We start from the raw sequence: 19,563 nt of genomic DNA on the forward strand, positions 1-19,563 counted from the left end.
CCTCAGTTCTACAGGGTTCTCAGTGGTACCGAGAAGTGTGTGTGTGTGTGTGTGTGTGTGTGTGTGTGTGTGTGTGTGTGTGTGTGTGTGTGTGTGTGTGTCAGCTTCACTCGCCGCGTCTCTGTGTTCAGGTCAACAGTTTGAGGACAAATCAAACAGTGTTAAGAATAATATTTATTTTCAGTTCCTTGGAATAGCTGCAAAATATATCTTTTTCACCTACCTCAGTTTAAATTATTGAAGGTGCAAAAATGTGCATGTCTTTGGGAAGCGTTTGAAGGAGTAGGGCACGAAAGGAAGGCAAAAGGCACACATTGTGGACATTTTTACACCTTTGCTGGTTTTGTTCAGAATTTCCTACTCGGCCACCGCGGCTGAGGCTGGAGAGGCAGCCGCTTTCCGCCCACCGTGAGCCACGGAGGGGGAGAGAAAGAGAATACAGAGAGATATGACAGTAAACAGTGACAGGAGAGACAGCGAGGAAAAGGAAATGATGAGAGAGAGAATACAAGGTTCACATCTGGCTAGCAATGTCCTCATCGTTCTCAGTGTCGCGTGGAATGTGTTCCCTAGTACTGGTGGTTCTTGACGAAGAGCCCTGCCTGGCCGGCCGCCCCGGAGACGGAGCCCGCCGTGTACTTCCCTTGGGCCGCCAGGCTGTTGGCGCGGGCACGCTTGAGGAGCTCCGCCTGGCCGGCCTTCACGTCGGTGCCCTTCCAGGCCTTGATGGCAGAGGCCTGCAGGGCGCGGCCGTAGCTGAAGGAGAGAGCCCAAGGCTTCTGGGCAACGGTAGACTTGTTGATGGCGTCCAGGTGCACCGTGGCCTCCTCCTCGGACTGGCCGCCGGACAGGAAGCAGATGCCGGGCACCGCCGCAGGCACCGTGCGGGAAAGGGCCAGCACGGTGGCCTGGGAGGGGAGAGGCTCATGACACGCAAGGAATTTGATGCTTTACTGTTATATCTCTTAAGATTTTAATCATTTAAACCACTGGAAGCCACATGAGTTTGTTGTAGAAGAAAATACTGTATGAGGAAGACTGCTTCAGAGTTTACCAGTGGAAGGGATGGAGGAATGAAGGTAATGATTAACTTTCTGATTCAAGTTGGACAAGATACGATGTAGGTCTTAATATGAGAGGCAGAAACATCTCCGAAGCAAACCCAGTCATTCATTTTTTGGCCTCCCTTCTTTTTACAAGAGAATCTTGTGTCCTGTTTTCGTTACCTTTACTCAGCCCTTGGTCTGCCTCCCTTACTGTATCAAAGTCAATGCAATTCAAATCACTCACCTCGGCCGCCTGCAGGGGCGTGTACTTGACGGAACACTCCTGCCCGGCCAGCACCATGTTAGGCTTGAGCAGCGTGCCCTCCAGGAAGACGTGGTGGTCGTTGAGCGCCTTGTACGTGAAGGCCAGCACGGTCTCGGTCACCTTCTGTGCCCGCAGCAGGTCGTGGCTTCCGTCCATCAACACCTGGCGTGAAGATGCACACTTACTTAGCTTTGTAAACTTTGTAAACACTACTACAAGTACGTGATGTTTATCTAGGCACAAGAAATACCTCCAAAGAACAAGAATTATCTGGCAGCCCAGGAAAGACTTATAACACACGAGTCAGACTCAGACCTCAACCCACCTCGGGCTCCACGATGGGGACGAGGCCGTTCATCTGGCAGATTGAGGCGTAGCGGGCCAGCACGTTGGCGTTCTCCAGCATGCCCTGGTAGCTTGGGGTGTTCTTGCCAATCTTGAGGACACAGCGCCACTTGGCAAAGTCACACCCGTCCTTCTTGTACTGGGCACAGCGCTGGGACAGGTCATCAAGGCCCTGGGTGGTGCTCTCGCCCTCAGAGCCCATCAGTGGCACAACACCTTGGTCCACCTGGGAACAGAGATACAATTGGCTGAATCGAACCACAAACGTTTCATTGTTTACTGCCGAATCCATTGCAAACCATAATTATTATTATACAAGGTGGGGAAGCTTTCTGAACAGTTTCTTGGAATTTCATGATCCTACCGCAATGGACGCACCTTGATGCCGGGGATGATGCCCAGCTGCTTGATGAGCTCCACGAAGGGCCTGCCGTCATCAGCCTTCTGGTACAGCGTCTCGTGGAAGAGGATCACGCCGGAGATGTAGTTCCCAATTTCCTGGAGAGAGTGAGAGAGTGTAAAGTTACCACAGTGTGTAAAGACGTACTTCCCAACTAAGTCTGTTCATGTGCAACTAACCAGGCTTTAGAGATCAATGAACAGTCAAAACAGACTGCACAGATGAATTGGAAGACAGATTGACAGGATACAAGGAAGAAAGAAAGGAGGAGAAAAACGAAGTAAATGAAATAAGGGAGGAAGAAAGGATTTAATTTAAAGAAGGAAGGTGGAAGGAAAGGAAGTAAGAAAGGGATAGAGGGAAAGAAGAAAAGAAAGGAAGAAGGGAGAATCGGAAGATAGAATGAAACAAATGAAAGGAGGAAAGTAGAAAATAGGGAGGTAAGGAAGGAAAGAAGGAAGGGAGGAAAGGAAAAGGAACAAGTGTCGAAGATTATAAAAGAGGAAGGAAGAATAAAAAAAAAAACAGATTAAAAAGAAAGAAAATAAAGTAAGAAGGAACGATTGGCAAAGATTAGAGAGGAAGAACGGATGAAAAAGAGAAAAGAAAGAACAGAAAAGAAGGAAAAAGAAGAAAGAAATGTAAGGAAGAAAGGATTGAGAAGTGAAAAGAACAGAAAAAAGATAGAAGTGTAAGGAAGGAAGGATAAAGAAAAGGGAGAAGAAAGAACGTTAAAAAGGAAGAAATATAAGGAAGGAAGGAGGAATGTGAGGAAGGATAGGAAGTAAAAAGAAAGAATAGAAAAAGAGAGGAAAAAGGAGTGTAAGGAAGGAAGGAAAGGAGGGTAAAGAACTGAAAAGAAGAAACGGAGAGAAGGAAGAAAGGAGTGTAAGGAAATAAGGAAGGATGGAAGTAAGGATCAAAGAAAAGCGGAAAAAAAAAACATTAGTAGGAAAAGAAGAAGAGTGTGAGGAAGGAAGAAAAAAAGTGTCAAAGATAAAAAAGAAACTAAATTCGTGACACACACACACACACACACACACACACACACACACACACACACACACACACACACACACACACACACACACACACACACACACACACACACACACACCTTGTCGGTCGTGAAGAGCAGCTGACGGTACTTCCTTCGGTTCTCCTCGGTGTTCTCCAGGTTGATGGCCGTCAGCCGCTTGCCCATCGTGCCCGTGGACTCGTCGGCGGCCAGGATGCCTTTGCCGGGCTTGACGATGGCATTGGCGATGGTGCGGAGCTCCTTCTGCAGGGCTTCACTGGGGTAACTGAAGTAGGTGGTCATCGTGCTTGCTCTGCGGGGAGAAGAGACTGATTACACACTTGGGCTTCACTGGGAACGTGGCTAGTGAGAGAACAAAACCTAACGTAACTGAGGTGCTCATGGACATAGAGTAAAATCTAACGCTCCTGAAGCAAGTGTTCAGTGACAGCGAGAGCCAAGAAAAAAAAAACTTAAGCCTAAATGGAGATGAAATTAGAGCAAGAGTTCCCAACCAGGGGAGAAGTTCCTCCCAGGGGGTGATTTCAAGGTTTCAGGGACGAAATTCGGATCATAGATGGGCACTCACGTTTGAAGATTTTTTTTTCCTCACCTTCGCGCTACCTATGGGGGCACAAAAGGCAGCAGGCGTCGGTCACCTGCTGCAGCAGCCCATCGGGCCATGTGCCTCAAGCTACTGAGCCATAAGGTTCGAAATAGCTTACCCCTTGACAGGGCGTCCAGACTTACTCTCTCCCTGGTAATCTTTTACGAGCACCTCCCTCACCTCACCCCCTCCGGTAAAGTGTTGTACTGCACCGCCTCCCGCAGGAGAGGTATGCGCCTTTTGGGTCAGACAATCTTGGAAAGGAAGGAATGGCACACTGACACATGGTGAAAAGGGTGCAATGGGCAAAAAAAGGTTGAGGACCACTGAATGGATGAAGATAACAACAGTGGTGCCTGAAGGAAGAGGTCACTTTGTTGGCCTTTGTCTTTTTGGCCCATTTTTTCAAGGCGTGGTTAGTTAGTTTTGTTGACTTTTTCATCCTTTAATATGACTGAGTTTGTGATATGTCGACTTAACTTTGAAAATCCAACACTTGCAGCCAAGTCCATCCCAAAAATGGAGTTAAAAATCCAAAGTAGCCACCGCACTGTTGATAAATACTAATACGTTAAAAAAATCAGGTAATAGCCCATTGATGGGTATTACCAGTGTCGCCCGAAATGATGATCATCATCTCGGCCGACACTCCCATAACTTCGTTCCGATAATTAAAAAGCGTAATCACCGAACCCACTCCACGATCTCTTATCTTCTGAAGTACTGGAAAACAGTGAGTGAGTGAGTGAGTGAGTGAGTGTGTGTGTGTGTGTGTGTGTGTGTGTGTGTGTGTGTGTGTGTGTGTGTGTGTGTGTGTGCGCGCGCGCGCGCGCGCTCTCAGTCTTTCCTCCCACGTGCATCATATACGGTAACTCCTTAACTTGTGTTTACTTTTAATACAGGGTTTAACATGCAACGCGGGGCTTAATGTGAGATATCATTCGCCAGGCATCGACCAACTATACGCTAATTAATTAACAAAAAGTTCCACCTAACAATTTCAAGAGATAAAATAAATCTAGTTTTACATATAGCCCCAGACACGGAGTTTTCAACCAGGGGGTATTACGGGGGAATTTGGATCACAGATTGACAGACTCAAACATTTGTAATACGTATTTATCTTTTTACTGCCTTCAAGCTTCCCGCGGCGGCACAACAGGCAGCAGGCATCAGTTGCCTGCTGCAGCCCCCATCTTACCCTGTGCCACAGGCTCCTGAACGATAAGGTTCAAACTACCTTACCCAAAGACAGGACTGTCACACCTACGCTTTCCCTCGGCCTCCTGCAATGAGCAGCCCCACCCTAAGATCTATAGATATATGCTTCACCCGCCCCACCCCCTCCAGTGAAGCGACGCCGCTGCACCCCCCTCGCAGGTAAGGTATGACTCGTGCTTTCGGAAAGGAGGGTATGACATTCTTACATATGGTAAAAAGGGTCTCTTGAGCAAAAAAGGTTAAAAACTACTGGTTTAGACTCTACAGTAGACTTGGGATGGAAGCCATGCAGGCAACATACGACAGCTTAGAGAACATTAATGTAAATAAGTTAACGAACGTGTAGGAAATAGGCAAAATCCGAGGTGTTCAGGAATACCGAATTTTTTTTTTTTCCAATATTTGTGGTTAGGAGTTAGGATGAGTCCTTTAACAAAGGAAGAGGGAAAAAGAGGCATCTCCACCTCACTTCCGTTCTGGGGTTGTTGATTCGAGGCAAGGACCATCAAGGAAATTACTGTGCTAACCCAAATACAATCGAAGTCTTCTTGTTTACTTCCGAGTGCCTCATAATAAAACTACAATAATCGCCTTACTTCAGTCCCCGTTTCCATGTTCTCCCTTGTATGTTTTGAAACTACAGTGACTCCAAATACTATCGCAGTTTCCTGGTTCATTGCGTCAATTGCAACTATAATGATCCAACTTACATCACGTCTCCTTGTTCTTTGTATGTCTTGAAACTACAATGATCGCCTTACTTCAACTGCGGTTTTCTCATTCTCTTTTGTATGTCTTGAAACTACAATGATCCAACTTCAATCGTTGTTTATTCTTTCTCTTTTGTACGTCTTGAAACTGCAATGATCCAACTTCAATCGCTGTTTCTTTGTTCTTTGCACGCCTTTTTTCAATCGCTGTTTCTTCTTTCTCTTTTCCATGTCTTGAAACTACAATTATCACCCAAATACAGTCTAATTCTTCTCGTTTTGTTTTGTGGATCGCTTGAAACCATACTATGATCATCCATATACAATCGCCGCATCTTTACTAGTGTCCTGTTGATGTTAAGATTCCCTTATGTAATGAACTTATTCTAGCCATACACACAGACTTGTATAACGTGTGTGTGTGTGTGTGTGTGTGTGTGTGTGTGTGTGTGTGTGTGTTGCTAGCAGTTTCCCCTTGTACGTTAAACTGGCAAGCACGATTAGCAGCCGTGTGTGTGTGTGACCCTGACTTGGCCGGGGTTGTTGCCGTGGAGACTGCACCCCCCACCCCACCCCCATCACCTCTCCTACACCCCGTTCCGCCCCTTCCCCGTCCTTTCCCTTCCCCTGCCGTCCCCTGCGTCACCTCCACGTAGCAATGTTAGGAGGTGAGGTTGCCCGGTACCCCCTGCCAGCCACCCCCATGCATGTGTAGGTATATTCTTGGGAGTTGGGGACGTGACTTACGCTGTCTGTCACTGCTTGGGAATACTACCGTTGACTACGTGTGTGTGTGTGTGTGTGTGTGTGTGTGTGTGTGATCATGTGCAGGACTCATGATCGCCAGAGAGAGAGAGAGAGAGAGAGAGAGAGAGATTCACCCACCTGCACGCGCGGGCGCATACGCGCGCGCGTGTGCACACACACACACACACACACACACACACACACACACACACACACACACACACACACACACACACACACACACACACTTTACCCCCATCCCCCCACCCTTACACACAATTATCTACATCCCCCTACTCCGTCTCCCCCATCCCACGTCATACACACAGGTCCAGAGTGTCGCTTGGGTGGCGCCGTGCGTGAGGCAACCTTCCCGCGTCAAGGTGCTCCCGTCAGCGTGCACCACCGGGCTGCGACACGGGGGAGCGTCTGAAGGCTATTGGGTGTGTGTAAACTTGTAAAGAAACTAAAGATCTTGTGGGTTACGCACCACGAGCCCCGTGAAGGTGGAGCAATACCTGTGAGGGGGTGGAGGTAAAGTCCTTCTCTCGGTGTGTGAAAGTAACAAGTGGACGACTCTATATAATCGGAGAGGCTGTACAAGTCTAACTTACGGGGAGCATACTTCAGGCGGCGCGTTGTTTCACTCACTCGCCGCATCCACTCAGATGATCCCCCCCCGAGCAAGCTCTCACGCAGTTACCCATCCCATTCTAAGCCCCTCCAGGCCGGATCGGCTGACTTGCCCCAGCCATGAGTTACGTGGGCGCCCCCTTGGTCTCCTCCACTCAGGGTTGTCTCGTACAGAAACAACCCTGTGAGCAGGATCGACGTCCGGGCAGCGCGCCACGTGCCGATATAGCCGGAGTTGGCGTTCACGGACTTAGTTCCTGACAGGCCTCAATACAGTTTCATCACGTAGTCGCTGATTCGGCACGAAGTCATTCCAGGGATACCCCATGACCCTGAGTATACCAAGTGTATACGTCTAATAATAATGAATTAAAAGGTACACGGTAGACTCTTCAGAGCGTTGGTACGGGAATAGAGGAGAGCAGGTTGTTCAAATTGCGATAGACTACAAGGTGATTCGCAGCCTCTTCCCATATAGATCGGTTGATTACCAAATGCTACCAGATGACGTTGGGTACACCAACACTGTCTAGACCAGACAGTGTTGGTGTGCCAAAGGTTATTATACGGGCTTAATCTTATCATACAATAACATAAGATTAAGTAACACCAGTATAGTAACCTTTGCAACCGCTAAAACACACTGAAAAGAATCGGACCGAAAACAAGTCTTCCCCGCACAGTCCTTGCTTCAAATGCCACAAGACTCGCTCCTGCTAGTCCTGTCAAGTCACCGGCTCCTCCTTGGCGACAGCGTACTAGGAGACGACCTTGGCGCGCATGAGAACACCCTTTCGAGCAGTCATGATGCAGAAAAACGCCGCCGCTTGTCCTCACTAAAGCAAGTAACTCCCACCACCAAGATCCTGACTCCCGCTACAGTAAAGGACGCAGCTCAAGGACAAACATAAAAAAAACCACTAGCATTCATATCTACATACACTCAGTTCCACTCCTATACACATAACACGACCCTTCCACCACAGAAAAAGAAGTAACTCAAGGGCAAAAAATATGAAAAAGAAAACTAGCACATTCATATACTGACATCCCACTCCTATAAGCACAACACAACCCTTCCACAACACCCACAAGCAAGAATACACCCACTACACTTACATCCCACTCCAATACACACAACACAACCCTTCCACTACATCCATGAGCAAGATTACACCCACTACACTGACATCCCACTCCAATACACACAACACAACCCTTCCACTACATCCACGAGCAAGATTACACCCACTACACACAGCCCCACTTCTATAAAACCCAAACAACTTTTCCACTACACCCAGAAGCAAGATTACACCCGCTACACTCACCCCCACTACCATCAGGCCCCACCAGGAAGATGCCTACCGGCGCAACAGGCAACGACGTAAAAAAAAAAAAAAAAAAAAAACACAACCCATCCACTACACCTACAAGCAAGATTACACCCACTACACTCACCCCCACTACTGTAAACACAACACAACCCGTCCACTACACCTACAAGCAAGATTACACCCACTACACTCATATCCCACTTATACAAGCCTCCCACTACACCCAAGGACACACACTCCCTCCCCTCCACTACACCCCCCCTCCCCCCCCACGATGCAACACAACACAGCAGTCCCTCTCAATTACATCCTATTCAGTACCGTCCCTTCCCCAGTTATGTTCTATCAATACCTGCAGCTCACGCTTACTACTACTGCTACTACTACTACTAATAATAATAATAATGAGAAAGAATAGGGATAGAGGAGGTGGTAGAAGAGGAAGGAGGGGAGGACGTGGTGGAGGAAGAGGAGGAGGGGGAGAAGAGATACAGACGTACAAGACTGAATGAAAAAAGTGTGTGTGTGTGTGTGTGTGTGTGTGTGTGTGTGTGTGTGTATCATTCAACCTACATGGATATTCGTGCACAAACATCGATAAGGGACAGCATATCACAATTTAACGAAACCATACTATATAATGGTCATCTCAAGAGTACGATAACATAAGAGCGAAGCACGATAACCTGCCCTAAAGAGTTCGATAAGACGGAGGGGATCGAGTACAATAACCTCCTGCTGGCGTGATCGTGGCGGGAACCTCATATCAGTCAAGGGCCTCTTCAGCGCTATCGCCCTTATCGGTGACTTCAATCTTGGCTTCTTGTGTAATGTCCTCTGAATGACATAGCTCTACTTGGCCCTACTTGGCTGTACCTTGTGGCGTCGTTTCTTTGCCTGGTTTTCAATTTTGTGTGATTGAGAAAGATAAACGCAAAGTTGAGGGCATACGGTATAGCTGGTTGTGGTGCTCATTTCCATATCGTTGGCAGTTTGAGCCCGTAGTAGGAAGACAGACAGAGACAGAGTCGAACTAAAATGTTAATGGAAAGCTGTTATTGCAAAGAGTTGAGACAGGTGCATTGCGGCCAGACAGGTGCTACACACTTACTTTTAAAATTAATCATCTCACTCACAACTTGCCCCAAAATAATATAGATACCGTCATTTCCCGATTTTTGGTGAATATTTAGTGTTCAATGAGGCCAATGACGCTTCATGGTGTTACCGGACAACATTTTGTGATTGATGCAAAATGCGTTCATGGGTCTGAGGGGGTTCAAGTGTCACCATCCGCTCATATTACAAGTTCGTCCTTCCTAGCAATCTACTTCTACTACTATAATCTTTACTACTACTACCTTATTCAGTCATGCTAGCTAAGCCTATTCCTTTGATTCACACCTCTTTAAATATCGAGTACGCTACCTGGCTCTTGTGTCAGCGAATCAGGTACGCAGACAACGCTGTACATGAACAACCTCTAGAGCGAAGGTAGTGGTCGTACGTGTTTTTATAGGGGGCTGGCGTATAAGAATGTGTGTGCGTGCCGGCAACTCTCGAGACAAAGTAAGAATTAAAGAGTACGTGTTTTTGTGCAAGTCTGAAGATGTGTGTGTGTGTGTGTGTGTGTGTGTGTGTGTGTAATTCACCACGGCCTTATCACGAGTTGGACTCGCTTTCGCCAGCAGGCACCCTCACGACGTGAGCAAGTGCTCATTATTGTCGATCTCCTCACACACCACACACCCCATCTCCCTTGCTAAAGGGGGGACAGTAACCACTCCTAGTCAACGGAAAGAATCCGGCCTGAGCGGGGTTCGAACTGCCGCCTGTTTGGCCGTGAAGCCTTGCAGCGCGGCGCTCTAACCGATTGAGTTACCAGAGTGTGTGTGTGTGTGTGTGTGTGTGTGTGTGTGTGTGTGGCAAGATCTCAAGGCCCCAGTAACCTTTCGGAAGCGGGGCGGACGGAGCAGCATGCGTGCGTGTGTGTGTGTGTGTGTGTGTGTGTGTGTGTGTGTGTGTGTGCGAGAGAGAGAGAGAGAGAGAGAGAGAGAGAGAGAGAGAGAGAGAGTCGAAGCGAAGCATATAGGACCAGTCAAGCGAAGAAAGGTTAAGTCGTGGTTAAGTCTGCGCGTGGCATTGCGAAACCCTTCATGCGATCAAAATAAACATAAAAACTTTCCCATTATACCCTCATAAAACTAATAATTTATAGTATTAATAATAATATAAAAATATCTAAGTAATGGTTTTCCCGTTCATGGTGCAGAAGTCAGATTGAACTATCGCTAGGATCACAAAAGTCCATGAAAATCCCAACAACTTCTACGAGGGGCTTTTCAAACAGGCGAAGTCATGTGCAGAGAAGTTTAAGAATACAGGAATACGGGCAACACAGGATTACATGAATATCCCAGTAACTTTTACGTGAGGCTTTGCATATTGACGAACCGAGGTGCTGAGACGTGTAGGAAGGAATATAGGCTTTTATGTGACATGCCGTAGTCAACCAAACGTGGAACATCTGCAGACCGATGATACCGTAGCAGCGTTGCCAAATTATCGTATTAAGCGAATTGCATTTTGGTAGTTTCTGACCGATAACTATAGCAAAAAAGAACTAAACCCATCAATATTTAACAGTTTCAACGCTAACTTTAATTTCCTATCGTTATTTGTGTGGTTACGACAGTCTTGGAGCCTAAAAATGATAAATGCAATGTTCAGTGTACGAGAATTTGGCAGAGTTGTACCGTAGGCTCAGAAATTTCCATGCTCTACACCGAAAAAAAAAGGTTGGCAGTATTTACGTAACTCAGTAATTTTAAAAGGTTCTCCGAGTGTCTGAGAGCCGGTGACACACGTGAACGTATCTAATCAGGAAAAGTTCTTAAGATTACTCGTGAGAATGTTCTTACTCGAAAAGGATTATAATTATCAGCTTATCGTATAGAGATGTTGAACCACGCAGCAGCCTCACTATCTTGCATCCACTACTACCTAACTAAATAGTCGGGTGTATGTTCCCCGTTAGTTAGGATATGCAAGATTGTATGATTCTCAGCGTCTCTGTATTCTTAACTGCAACTGAAAATGTCTCACTAAACACCGCTTCTCAGAATTTAAAAGACAACTGGATGTTTAGAGGGTAGTATCAGGCAGAGGACAAGCGGATAGGCCTACAGACCAAGCCCCGCATTCTTGGTCCTTACCCCACCCCCCCACCCACCCCGGCGTCTACCTCCTGTACGTCACGTCAGCCACGGTAACCAAACCTACCCCCAACACAACTTCCCTAACTAATGAGATTCTCCCGACATTCTTAAACGTCGTAATAGTCTTTGATAACTATATAGTGTGGCTGATTTGTCTTTTTAGAGCCGTTTTTTCAACTTGGTATATTTGCGTCATCACCAAGAAAGTTAAGCTGTAGCCTTTAACCCTAAAATTTGTTCATTGAAAGGTATTGGAGAATGACGACTGGCTGGATGACACAAACTGATATCAAGGGAATGAAAGAGAGGGGAAAGAAGAAAAGAGAAAACTTGTAATATAGGTAATGGATACGCGTCCTATAAGCTTATGGGACGAGAAAGGTCAAGGAACGGCGTCTGGCTGGCTGATATTGCTGAAACTGATATCAAGGGAATGAGAAAGGAAAGGAAAGAGGGAAGGAAAGGAAGAGAAAGCTTGTAATATGGGTGATGGATACACGTTCTTATAAGCTTATGGGATGAGAAAGGTCAGGAACGACAAGGAACGGCGTCTGGCTGGCTGATATTGTTGAAACTGATATTAAGGGAATGAGAAAGGAAAGGAAAGAGGGAAGGAAAGGAGAAGAAAGCTTATAATATGGGTGATGGATACACGTTCCTATAAGCTTATGGGATGAGAAAGGTCAAGGAACGGCAATGAATGGCGTGTGGCTGGCAGATATTGCTGAAACTGATATCAAGGGAATGAGAAAGGAAAGGAAAGAGGGAAAGAAAGGAAGAGAAAGCTTGCAATATGGGTGATGAGTACACATTCTTATAAGCTTATGGGACGAGAAAGGTCAAGGAACGGCAATGAACGGCGTCTGGCTGGCTGATATTGCCAAAAAATGATACCAAGGGAATGAGAAAGGGGAAAGGGAAAGAAAGGAAGAGAAAGCTTGTAATATGGGTGATGGGTACACGTTCCTTAGCTTATGGGACGAGAAAGGTCAAGGAACGGCAAGGAACGGCGTCTGGCTGGCTGATATTGCCGAAAATGATACCAAGGGAAGGAGAAAGAGAAAGGGGAGAGGGAAGGAATGGAAGAGAAAGCTTGCAATATGGGTGATGGGTACACGTTCCTATAAGCTTATGGGAGGAGAAAGGTCAAGGAACGGCAATGAACGGCGTGTGGCTGGCTGATATTGCTGAAACTGATATCAAGGGAATGAGAAAGGAAAGAGGGAAGGAAAGGAAGAGAAAGCTTGTAAGATAGGCGATAAAGACTCTACTAAGCTTATTGGACGAGAAAAATCAAATTACCTTATATAACTACTAAATTAAACAAAACAGGACACTACAACTATTCATCAGTAGAATATATATTAATCTTTACTTCAGTGCTCTTTTGTATGGCAAGCTTCAAATTCCTAGTTGAGGTGACGTGGCCAGCCAGTCAGCCAGCCAGCCAGTCCCTCCCTTCTCCCTCTCTCTCCCACCTCGGTTTCTTCATCCCATCCACAACTTTCTCCTCTTTCCCTGCTGTCACATCCCTCCATTTACTAGGTTAGGGAGACTTCACTATACTCGTGTTCCCTTACTTGCATTCCTCATTTATTTGCTGACGAGAATAAGCATTGACAGATCTGTTTTCTAATTCTATATCCTCTAGTTTCTCTCCCTCTCCCTTCTGTCACTCCATTCACCCGGTTACTCAGATTTTACTATACTCGATGTTTCCTTATTTTTATTCCTCATTTATTTGCCGACGAGATAAAACTTTGACTGATCTGTTGCCTAATTCTATATCCACTACTTGTCTTTCCCTCTCTGCTGTCACTTCTTTTCATTCACCGAGTTAGACAGACTTTACTATTCTCACTGTTTCCTTATTTTCATTCTTATTTGCCGACGAGAAAGAAAAAAAAACATTGATCTGTTGGCTAATTCTTTATCCACTACCTTCCTTTCCCTCCCTGCTGTCACTTCTCTTCGTTTACCGGGTTAGGCAGATTGTACTATATACTCGAGGTTTCCTTAATTTACTATCAACGACTGTCTCCCGTTAAAATCATGTACTATCGTTATGTTATCGTCACTTTCCACTAATGTCAAGACTAACGCAATCTTATAACTATCATGTCTTACACTAACATGACTGTCACCTGTTAATAGCACTCTTACGATCATGTTACTAATGTCACTCTTACCACTCATGTTCTAAGACTGTCACAATCACTTACTTTTACTTCTACTACCTTGTCTTACGTCAGTCACTTTTACTACCATGTTTTACTATCTCTTATCATGTCTTACGTTGTCAGAATAACACACTCGCCTTAACCTATGTGGCAAACTAACCTATCACAACCACTCACACTAACATATCTTACGCAAGTCACAGCTACAATCATTGCCAGTTCTACTAACATGTCTTACTGTCACTATCACTCACGCTTTCCACCATGTCTTACGTCAGTAGCACAAAGCAGTTACTCTACGTGGCAAATTCACATATCACAACCACTCCTAACATCTTACGTAAGTCACTCCTACAATCACTGTCACTTCTACTAACATGTCTTACTGTCACTATTACTCACTCTTTCCTACGTCAGTAGCACAAAACAGTTATTCTACGTGGCAAATTCACATATCACAACCACTCCTACTAACATCTTACGTAAGTCACTCCTACTGTTACCGTCACTCCCACTAACATGTCCTACTGTTACTATCACTCACTCTTTCCACCATGTCTTACGTCAGTAGCACAAAACAGTTAATCTACGTGGCAAATTCACATATCACAACCACTCCTACTAACATTATCTTCCGTAAGTCACTCCTACATTCATTGCCACTTCTACTAACATGTCTTACTGTCACTATCACTCACTCTTACTCCCTTGTCTTACGTCAGTAGCACAAAACAGTTAATCTACGTGGCAAATTCACATATCACAACTACTCCTACTAACATTATCTTCCGTAAGTCACTCCTACAATCAGTCACTTCTACTAACATGTCTTACTGTCACTATCATTCACTCTTACTCCCTTATCTTACGTCAATAACACAAAACTGTTACTCTACGTGGCTCACCTGATGTGGAGGGCAGCGTGTGGTTGAGGTGACTGCTGGTGGCCGAGTGAAACGCCGGGCCGAGGCAGCGAGCGAGAAAGCGAGCCGGTTGAAGCAAGACAGTGGTATACAACGAGCTCATGGAGGCAAGATAGAGGTATAAGCAAGCTCCTGTAGGCAAGAGAGTGCTATACGTCACCTCCACACTCCACGGCTCTGTTACCAAGCCAACCTGCGCCACCATCACCAGGGACACTTGTCGGTATTCTCAGACGCCCGCGCCTCTCACATTAACCTAACCTAACCTAACCTAACCTAACCTAACTAGGGTAGTATTATAAGACATTTCACCGCCCAAGAACACATATTTGACAAGGCATTCGTAGGAGTTGTGGGCATTTCCAGGAGTAGTTTTATGACCCTGGTGGTAGTTTGAGCCTTCTTCTGTACCTTGAACCTGAAGAAACACTCATTAGAACCCGACTGACCCCTTCTTTGACCTTTAGAAATAGCTGATGTGAGAAGCGAAAGTGTCTTATAATGCCGACCTAAGTATTTCCAAAGGCCGAAAAGGAGATCCGTCGGCTTGTAATGGTGTTTCTTTGGGTTCGTGGTACTGTACAGAAGAAGGATCAGACTACCACAGGGTCATAAAAGTACCCCTGGAAATGCTCCAATTAAACTCATATGAAACCCTCGTCAAATGTGTCTGGTCCCAAATTCTGAAACGCTCACTCATTCACTCGCATCTGACAGACTTTTCGTAGTGGTTGTGGGTGTCTTCAGGTGTAGTTCATGACCCCGATGATACTTTAGTCGTTCCTCTGTACCATGAACGTGAAAAAACACTCCTGAACACCCGATTAATCTTATTTCGGCCACCAACAACAGGGACATCTCACACGCTGCGCCTCTTACCACTCGCATTTGACAGGGCTTTCGTAAGGGTTGAGGGTGTTTTCAGGTGTAGTTTATGGTCCTGGTGGCAGTTAGTCATTCCTCTGTACCATGAACGTGAAAAAACACTCCTGAACACCCGATTAATCTCCTTTTCGGCCACCAACAAGAGACATATTTCTCACACGCTGCGCCTCTTACCATTCGCATTTGACAGGGTTTTCGTAAGGGTTGAGGGTGTTTTCAGGTGTAGTTTATGGTCCTGGTGGTAGTTAAATCATTCCTTTGTACCATGAACGTGAAAAAACACTCATGAAAACTCGATTAATCGCCTTTTCGGCCTTTGGAAAGAAGTGTCGTGAAAGGTGGAAGCATCTGAGGATATCGACCCAGAATCTGTCCTCCAGGAACTAAAAGTGACAGCAGCGATAACAGACCTCATTATGCTTTAGCCTACTGATAGTTAGCTGAGGTGAATAACCACATGTGGGCAACCAGTAATAGTGATTTAGTGATAGTTTAAAAAATACTAGTGTCCTGCCAGTTCCATATTCTCAAAAAAAGGCTTTCGTTGGAGTTGTGGGCATTTCCAGGGGTAGTTTTACGAGTACAAGTAGTTTGATTTTTCCTCTGTACCGTGAACCTGAAGAAATAATCATATTAGAACCCGACTGATCTACTTTTTGGACTTTGGAAAGTAGGTACTGAAGCATATGAGAGTACCGACACACGTTCTCCATTATGAAAACTGTCCGAAATGCGATGGTTTTCTTCGTTCATTCCGTTTCCACAAGGTCACCTAAAGTTTTTAAATACACCAAAGGAGGAGTTTCGCCCTATGCCACCTGTCCCTAAAGCCTTCATTCCCTATGGCTGGGGGTGTGTTGGGGGTGTGCGAGGGATCCTTGGCTCTGATTGGCTACTGGGAATCGGTCCACCAATGAGCGAGGAGCGTCACTACCACACCCCACAGCGCTTTCACCTCTCACATCAACTATCTCCAAAGGTCAAAAAGGAGATCAGTCGGGTTTTCATGAGTGATTTTTCACAATCATAGCATAGAAGAAGGGTCAAACTACCACCACGGCCATTAAACTACCCCTGGAAATGCCCAAAAACTCCTACGAAAAGCGTGTCAAATATGTGTGCTGGGGCGCTTGAGGGTTTGAGAACTGCCAGTGGTCCCCTGCACACCACATCCCCGCCCCCCCCCCCCCCCACTCTCTCCCTCTCCCATGCCTCTCTCCCTCCCTCCCACCCCGCACCCAATGTCACCCAAACAGCTAAATTGACTCTTCCCTGTTGCTTGGCGGAAAGGTGGCTCGTTGGGTCTGACTGGTTGATGAGGGGCACAGAAGATGCATGTGCCAGTTGTAGAGGAAAGCGAATAAATAGTTGTGCCATTCTTTTCTCTCTCTCTCTCTCTCTCTCTCTCTCTCTCTCTCTCTCTCTCTCTCTCTCACACACACACAAGCCCCACACGGCTGCACCACACATTTACATAGATTTACATAGAAATTCGGACCATACAGACTCTATGTCCAGACTAGGTTGTGATCTGTACTTAAACCTAGGTGATTCTACATTAGTCAGATAGCTCCAAAACTTTGCATTTCTACTTTAGTAAATATTAAGTTGAAGGAAGTGTAGTGCCCTGAAGATTGGGGCACCAGGGAATGTAAAATAAATCAAAGGGAGACGGGGAAATAGGGGAGAAATGAAAAAAATGGGACCAGAAACTCACACCGACAACGCCGCTCAACCGAGACATAGATATATATTACAATTTTCTCCTAACCCCTCACATTTACAGAAGAACATTGAACTATTTTATGGGGAGTTAACGTTACGAACTCGGTTTATGGCGAAGAGTAAGTTAAGGGTTCGACTCCCGTGTTCTGTCGGCGGCTAGGCGCGCACACAGAGTGCCTCTTTGCGATGAACCAGGATAACGTTACTCTAACAGTCTTCCTCTCGCTACCAACACTAGCAGTCTTCCTCTCGCTACCAACAACACCAGTACTATTGTAAATCTCGAGCATGCATTGCCTAATTTTGAAATAACAACCGATGAAGTCCTTAAAGCTCTCCATTCACTTAAAACAAATAAAAGTCCCGGACCCGACAAAGTATATCCTATACTGCTTAAAGAAACAAAGAGCGAAATACTCTCCTCCCTCACTACCGTATTCAATATGTCCTTGCGACAAGGCATCGTCTCTTCGGATTGGAAAAAGGCTAACGTGACACCGATTTTTAAGAAAGGAGACAAAAAAATACCAGGTAACTACCGACCCATTAGTCTAACTTCAATTGTAGGTAAACTACTCGAGAGCATAATTAGAGACAAAGTTGTGAGTTACCTCGAAAGCCACTCATTAATTGGGGATTCACAACATGGCTTCCGTAACAAAAGATCCTGCCTGTCAAACCTACTGACCTTTTATAACGATCTCTTCTCAATTTATGACGTAACCAAATCATTGGACGTAGTCTATCTTGATTTCCAGAAAGCGTTTGATAAAGTCCCACATCATAAATTACTTTATAAATTAAAGCAAATAAGCATTGACGGTCAAGTAAACCAATGGATCGCGAATTGGTTGAGCAACAGACAACAAAGAGTTGTGATTGACGGATTTAACTCAGAGTGGGCGCCGGTCACTAGTGGCGTCCCTCAGGGCTCGGTTCTTGGCCCAGTGCTCTTCATTATTTACATCAACGGCGTGGATGTTGGACTCAATAATCGCATTAGTAAATTTGCAGACGACACAAAGATTGGTAACTCGGTTCTCACTGACGAAGACAGGCAAAGCCTCCAAGAGGATTTGCACAAAATTTCAGCTTGGTCGGATAAATGGGAGATGCCCTTTAACGTAGACAAGTGCCAGGTCCTTCAAGTTGGAATAAAAAATAAGAAGTTCGATTACGAAATACGCGGCGTTAAACTCACAAGTGTTCAATGCGTTAAGGACCTGGGGATTAAAATCGCGTCAAACCTCAAATTCTCACATCAATGCATCGATGCAGCAAATAAACCGAACAGAATGTTGGGCTTCATTAAAATAAACTTTTTATTCAAGAATAAAGATGTAATACTTCCGCTCTACAATAGTTTAGTCAGACCCCACTTGGAATATGCGGTACAGTTTTGGTCTCCCCACCATGCAAAGGACATTGCTAAACTAGAAGGTGTTCAGCGTCGAGCAACAAAAATTATTCCTTCCATGCGCAACAAATCCTACGAAGAAAGGCTTTCCACCCTTAACATGTTCTCTCTTGAGAAACGTCGCCTCCGAGGAAAACTGATCGAATGTTTTAAAATACTTAATGGTTTCACGAATGTAGACAGAACAAAATTGTTTATGATCGATGACACTTTGCGAACGAGGAACAATGGCACAAAACTCAAATGTAGACAAGTAAATTCAGACTGCACCAAATTTTTCTTCACCAACGTTGTAGTGCGAGAATGGAATAAGCTCCCACCATCAGTGGTCCAGTGTAACACGATTGACTCCTTTAAAAACAAGCTCGACCGTCACTTCCTTGAAATTAATATTAACTAGAGTAGAAAAGCAACGTTTTGGAGCCATCTGATTAATGTAAAATCACTTAGGTTTAAGGACAGACCACCTAGTCTGGACCATGGGGTCTGTGTGGTCTGATTTTCTATGTAAATCTATCTATGTAAAACTTCGAGGGGAATGTTAAATCATAAGGGTGAATACGTGTGTGTGTGTGTGTGTGTGTGTGTGTGTGTGTGTCGTGGCCAGTGACGGGCGCCGACGGCCCTGTGGTCGAGGAGGAGGGAAGATGAGTCACGGGGGGATACACATGGGAAAAAATAAATTCACTTGGTTACTCAACTTGGGGACTATGTATTTTACGGACGAGTAAGGAATAAGTTAACTTACTGGGGAGGCAAGGTGTCTTGTCACTAGGGGAAAGGTGACGAACACTGGGATATGGGGTGCTTTGGAAGGAATGAAGGCACATACCTATGGTCGAGCAGAGAGGAAGATGAGTCACGGGACCGGCTGCAGTGTTTCCAA

The 19,563-nt window shown here is 45.6% G+C and overlaps 1 protein-coding gene and 1 long non-coding RNA gene across 2 annotated transcripts; one reads left to right on the forward strand and one right to left on the reverse strand.

Moving 5' to 3' along the window:
• Positions 1 to 161: 161 nt before the first annotated feature.
• Positions 162 to 14,798, reverse strand: LOC127001991 (fructose-bisphosphate aldolase-like). Its single transcript, XM_050867304.1, has 6 exons — positions 14,633 to 14,798; positions 3,174 to 3,387; positions 2,035 to 2,154; positions 1,637 to 1,882; positions 1,291 to 1,473; positions 162 to 908 (listed from the first exon to the last, which is right to left on the reverse strand). The coding sequence occupies exons 2-6, from the start codon at positions 3,375 to 3,377 to the stop codon at positions 570 to 572; spliced, it is 1,092 nt and encodes a 363-aa protein (XP_050723261.1). The 5' UTR covers positions 3,378 to 3,387; positions 14,633 to 14,798; the 3' UTR covers positions 162 to 569.
• Positions 3,394 to 14,219, forward strand: LOC127001992 (uncharacterized). The gene is made up of 2 exons (XR_007755624.1): positions 3,394 to 12,385; positions 12,536 to 14,219. It is a non-coding gene; the product is annotated as an uncharacterized LOC127001992 (long non-coding RNA).
• Positions 14,799 to 19,563: the final 4,765 nt, after the last annotated feature.

This window comes from Eriocheir sinensis, chromosome 22 (assembly GCF_024679095.1).
Source record: "Eriocheir sinensis breed Jianghai 21 chromosome 22, ASM2467909v1, whole genome shotgun sequence".
Lineage (NCBI taxonomy): Eukaryota > Metazoa > Arthropoda > Malacostraca > Decapoda > Varunidae > Eriocheir > Eriocheir sinensis.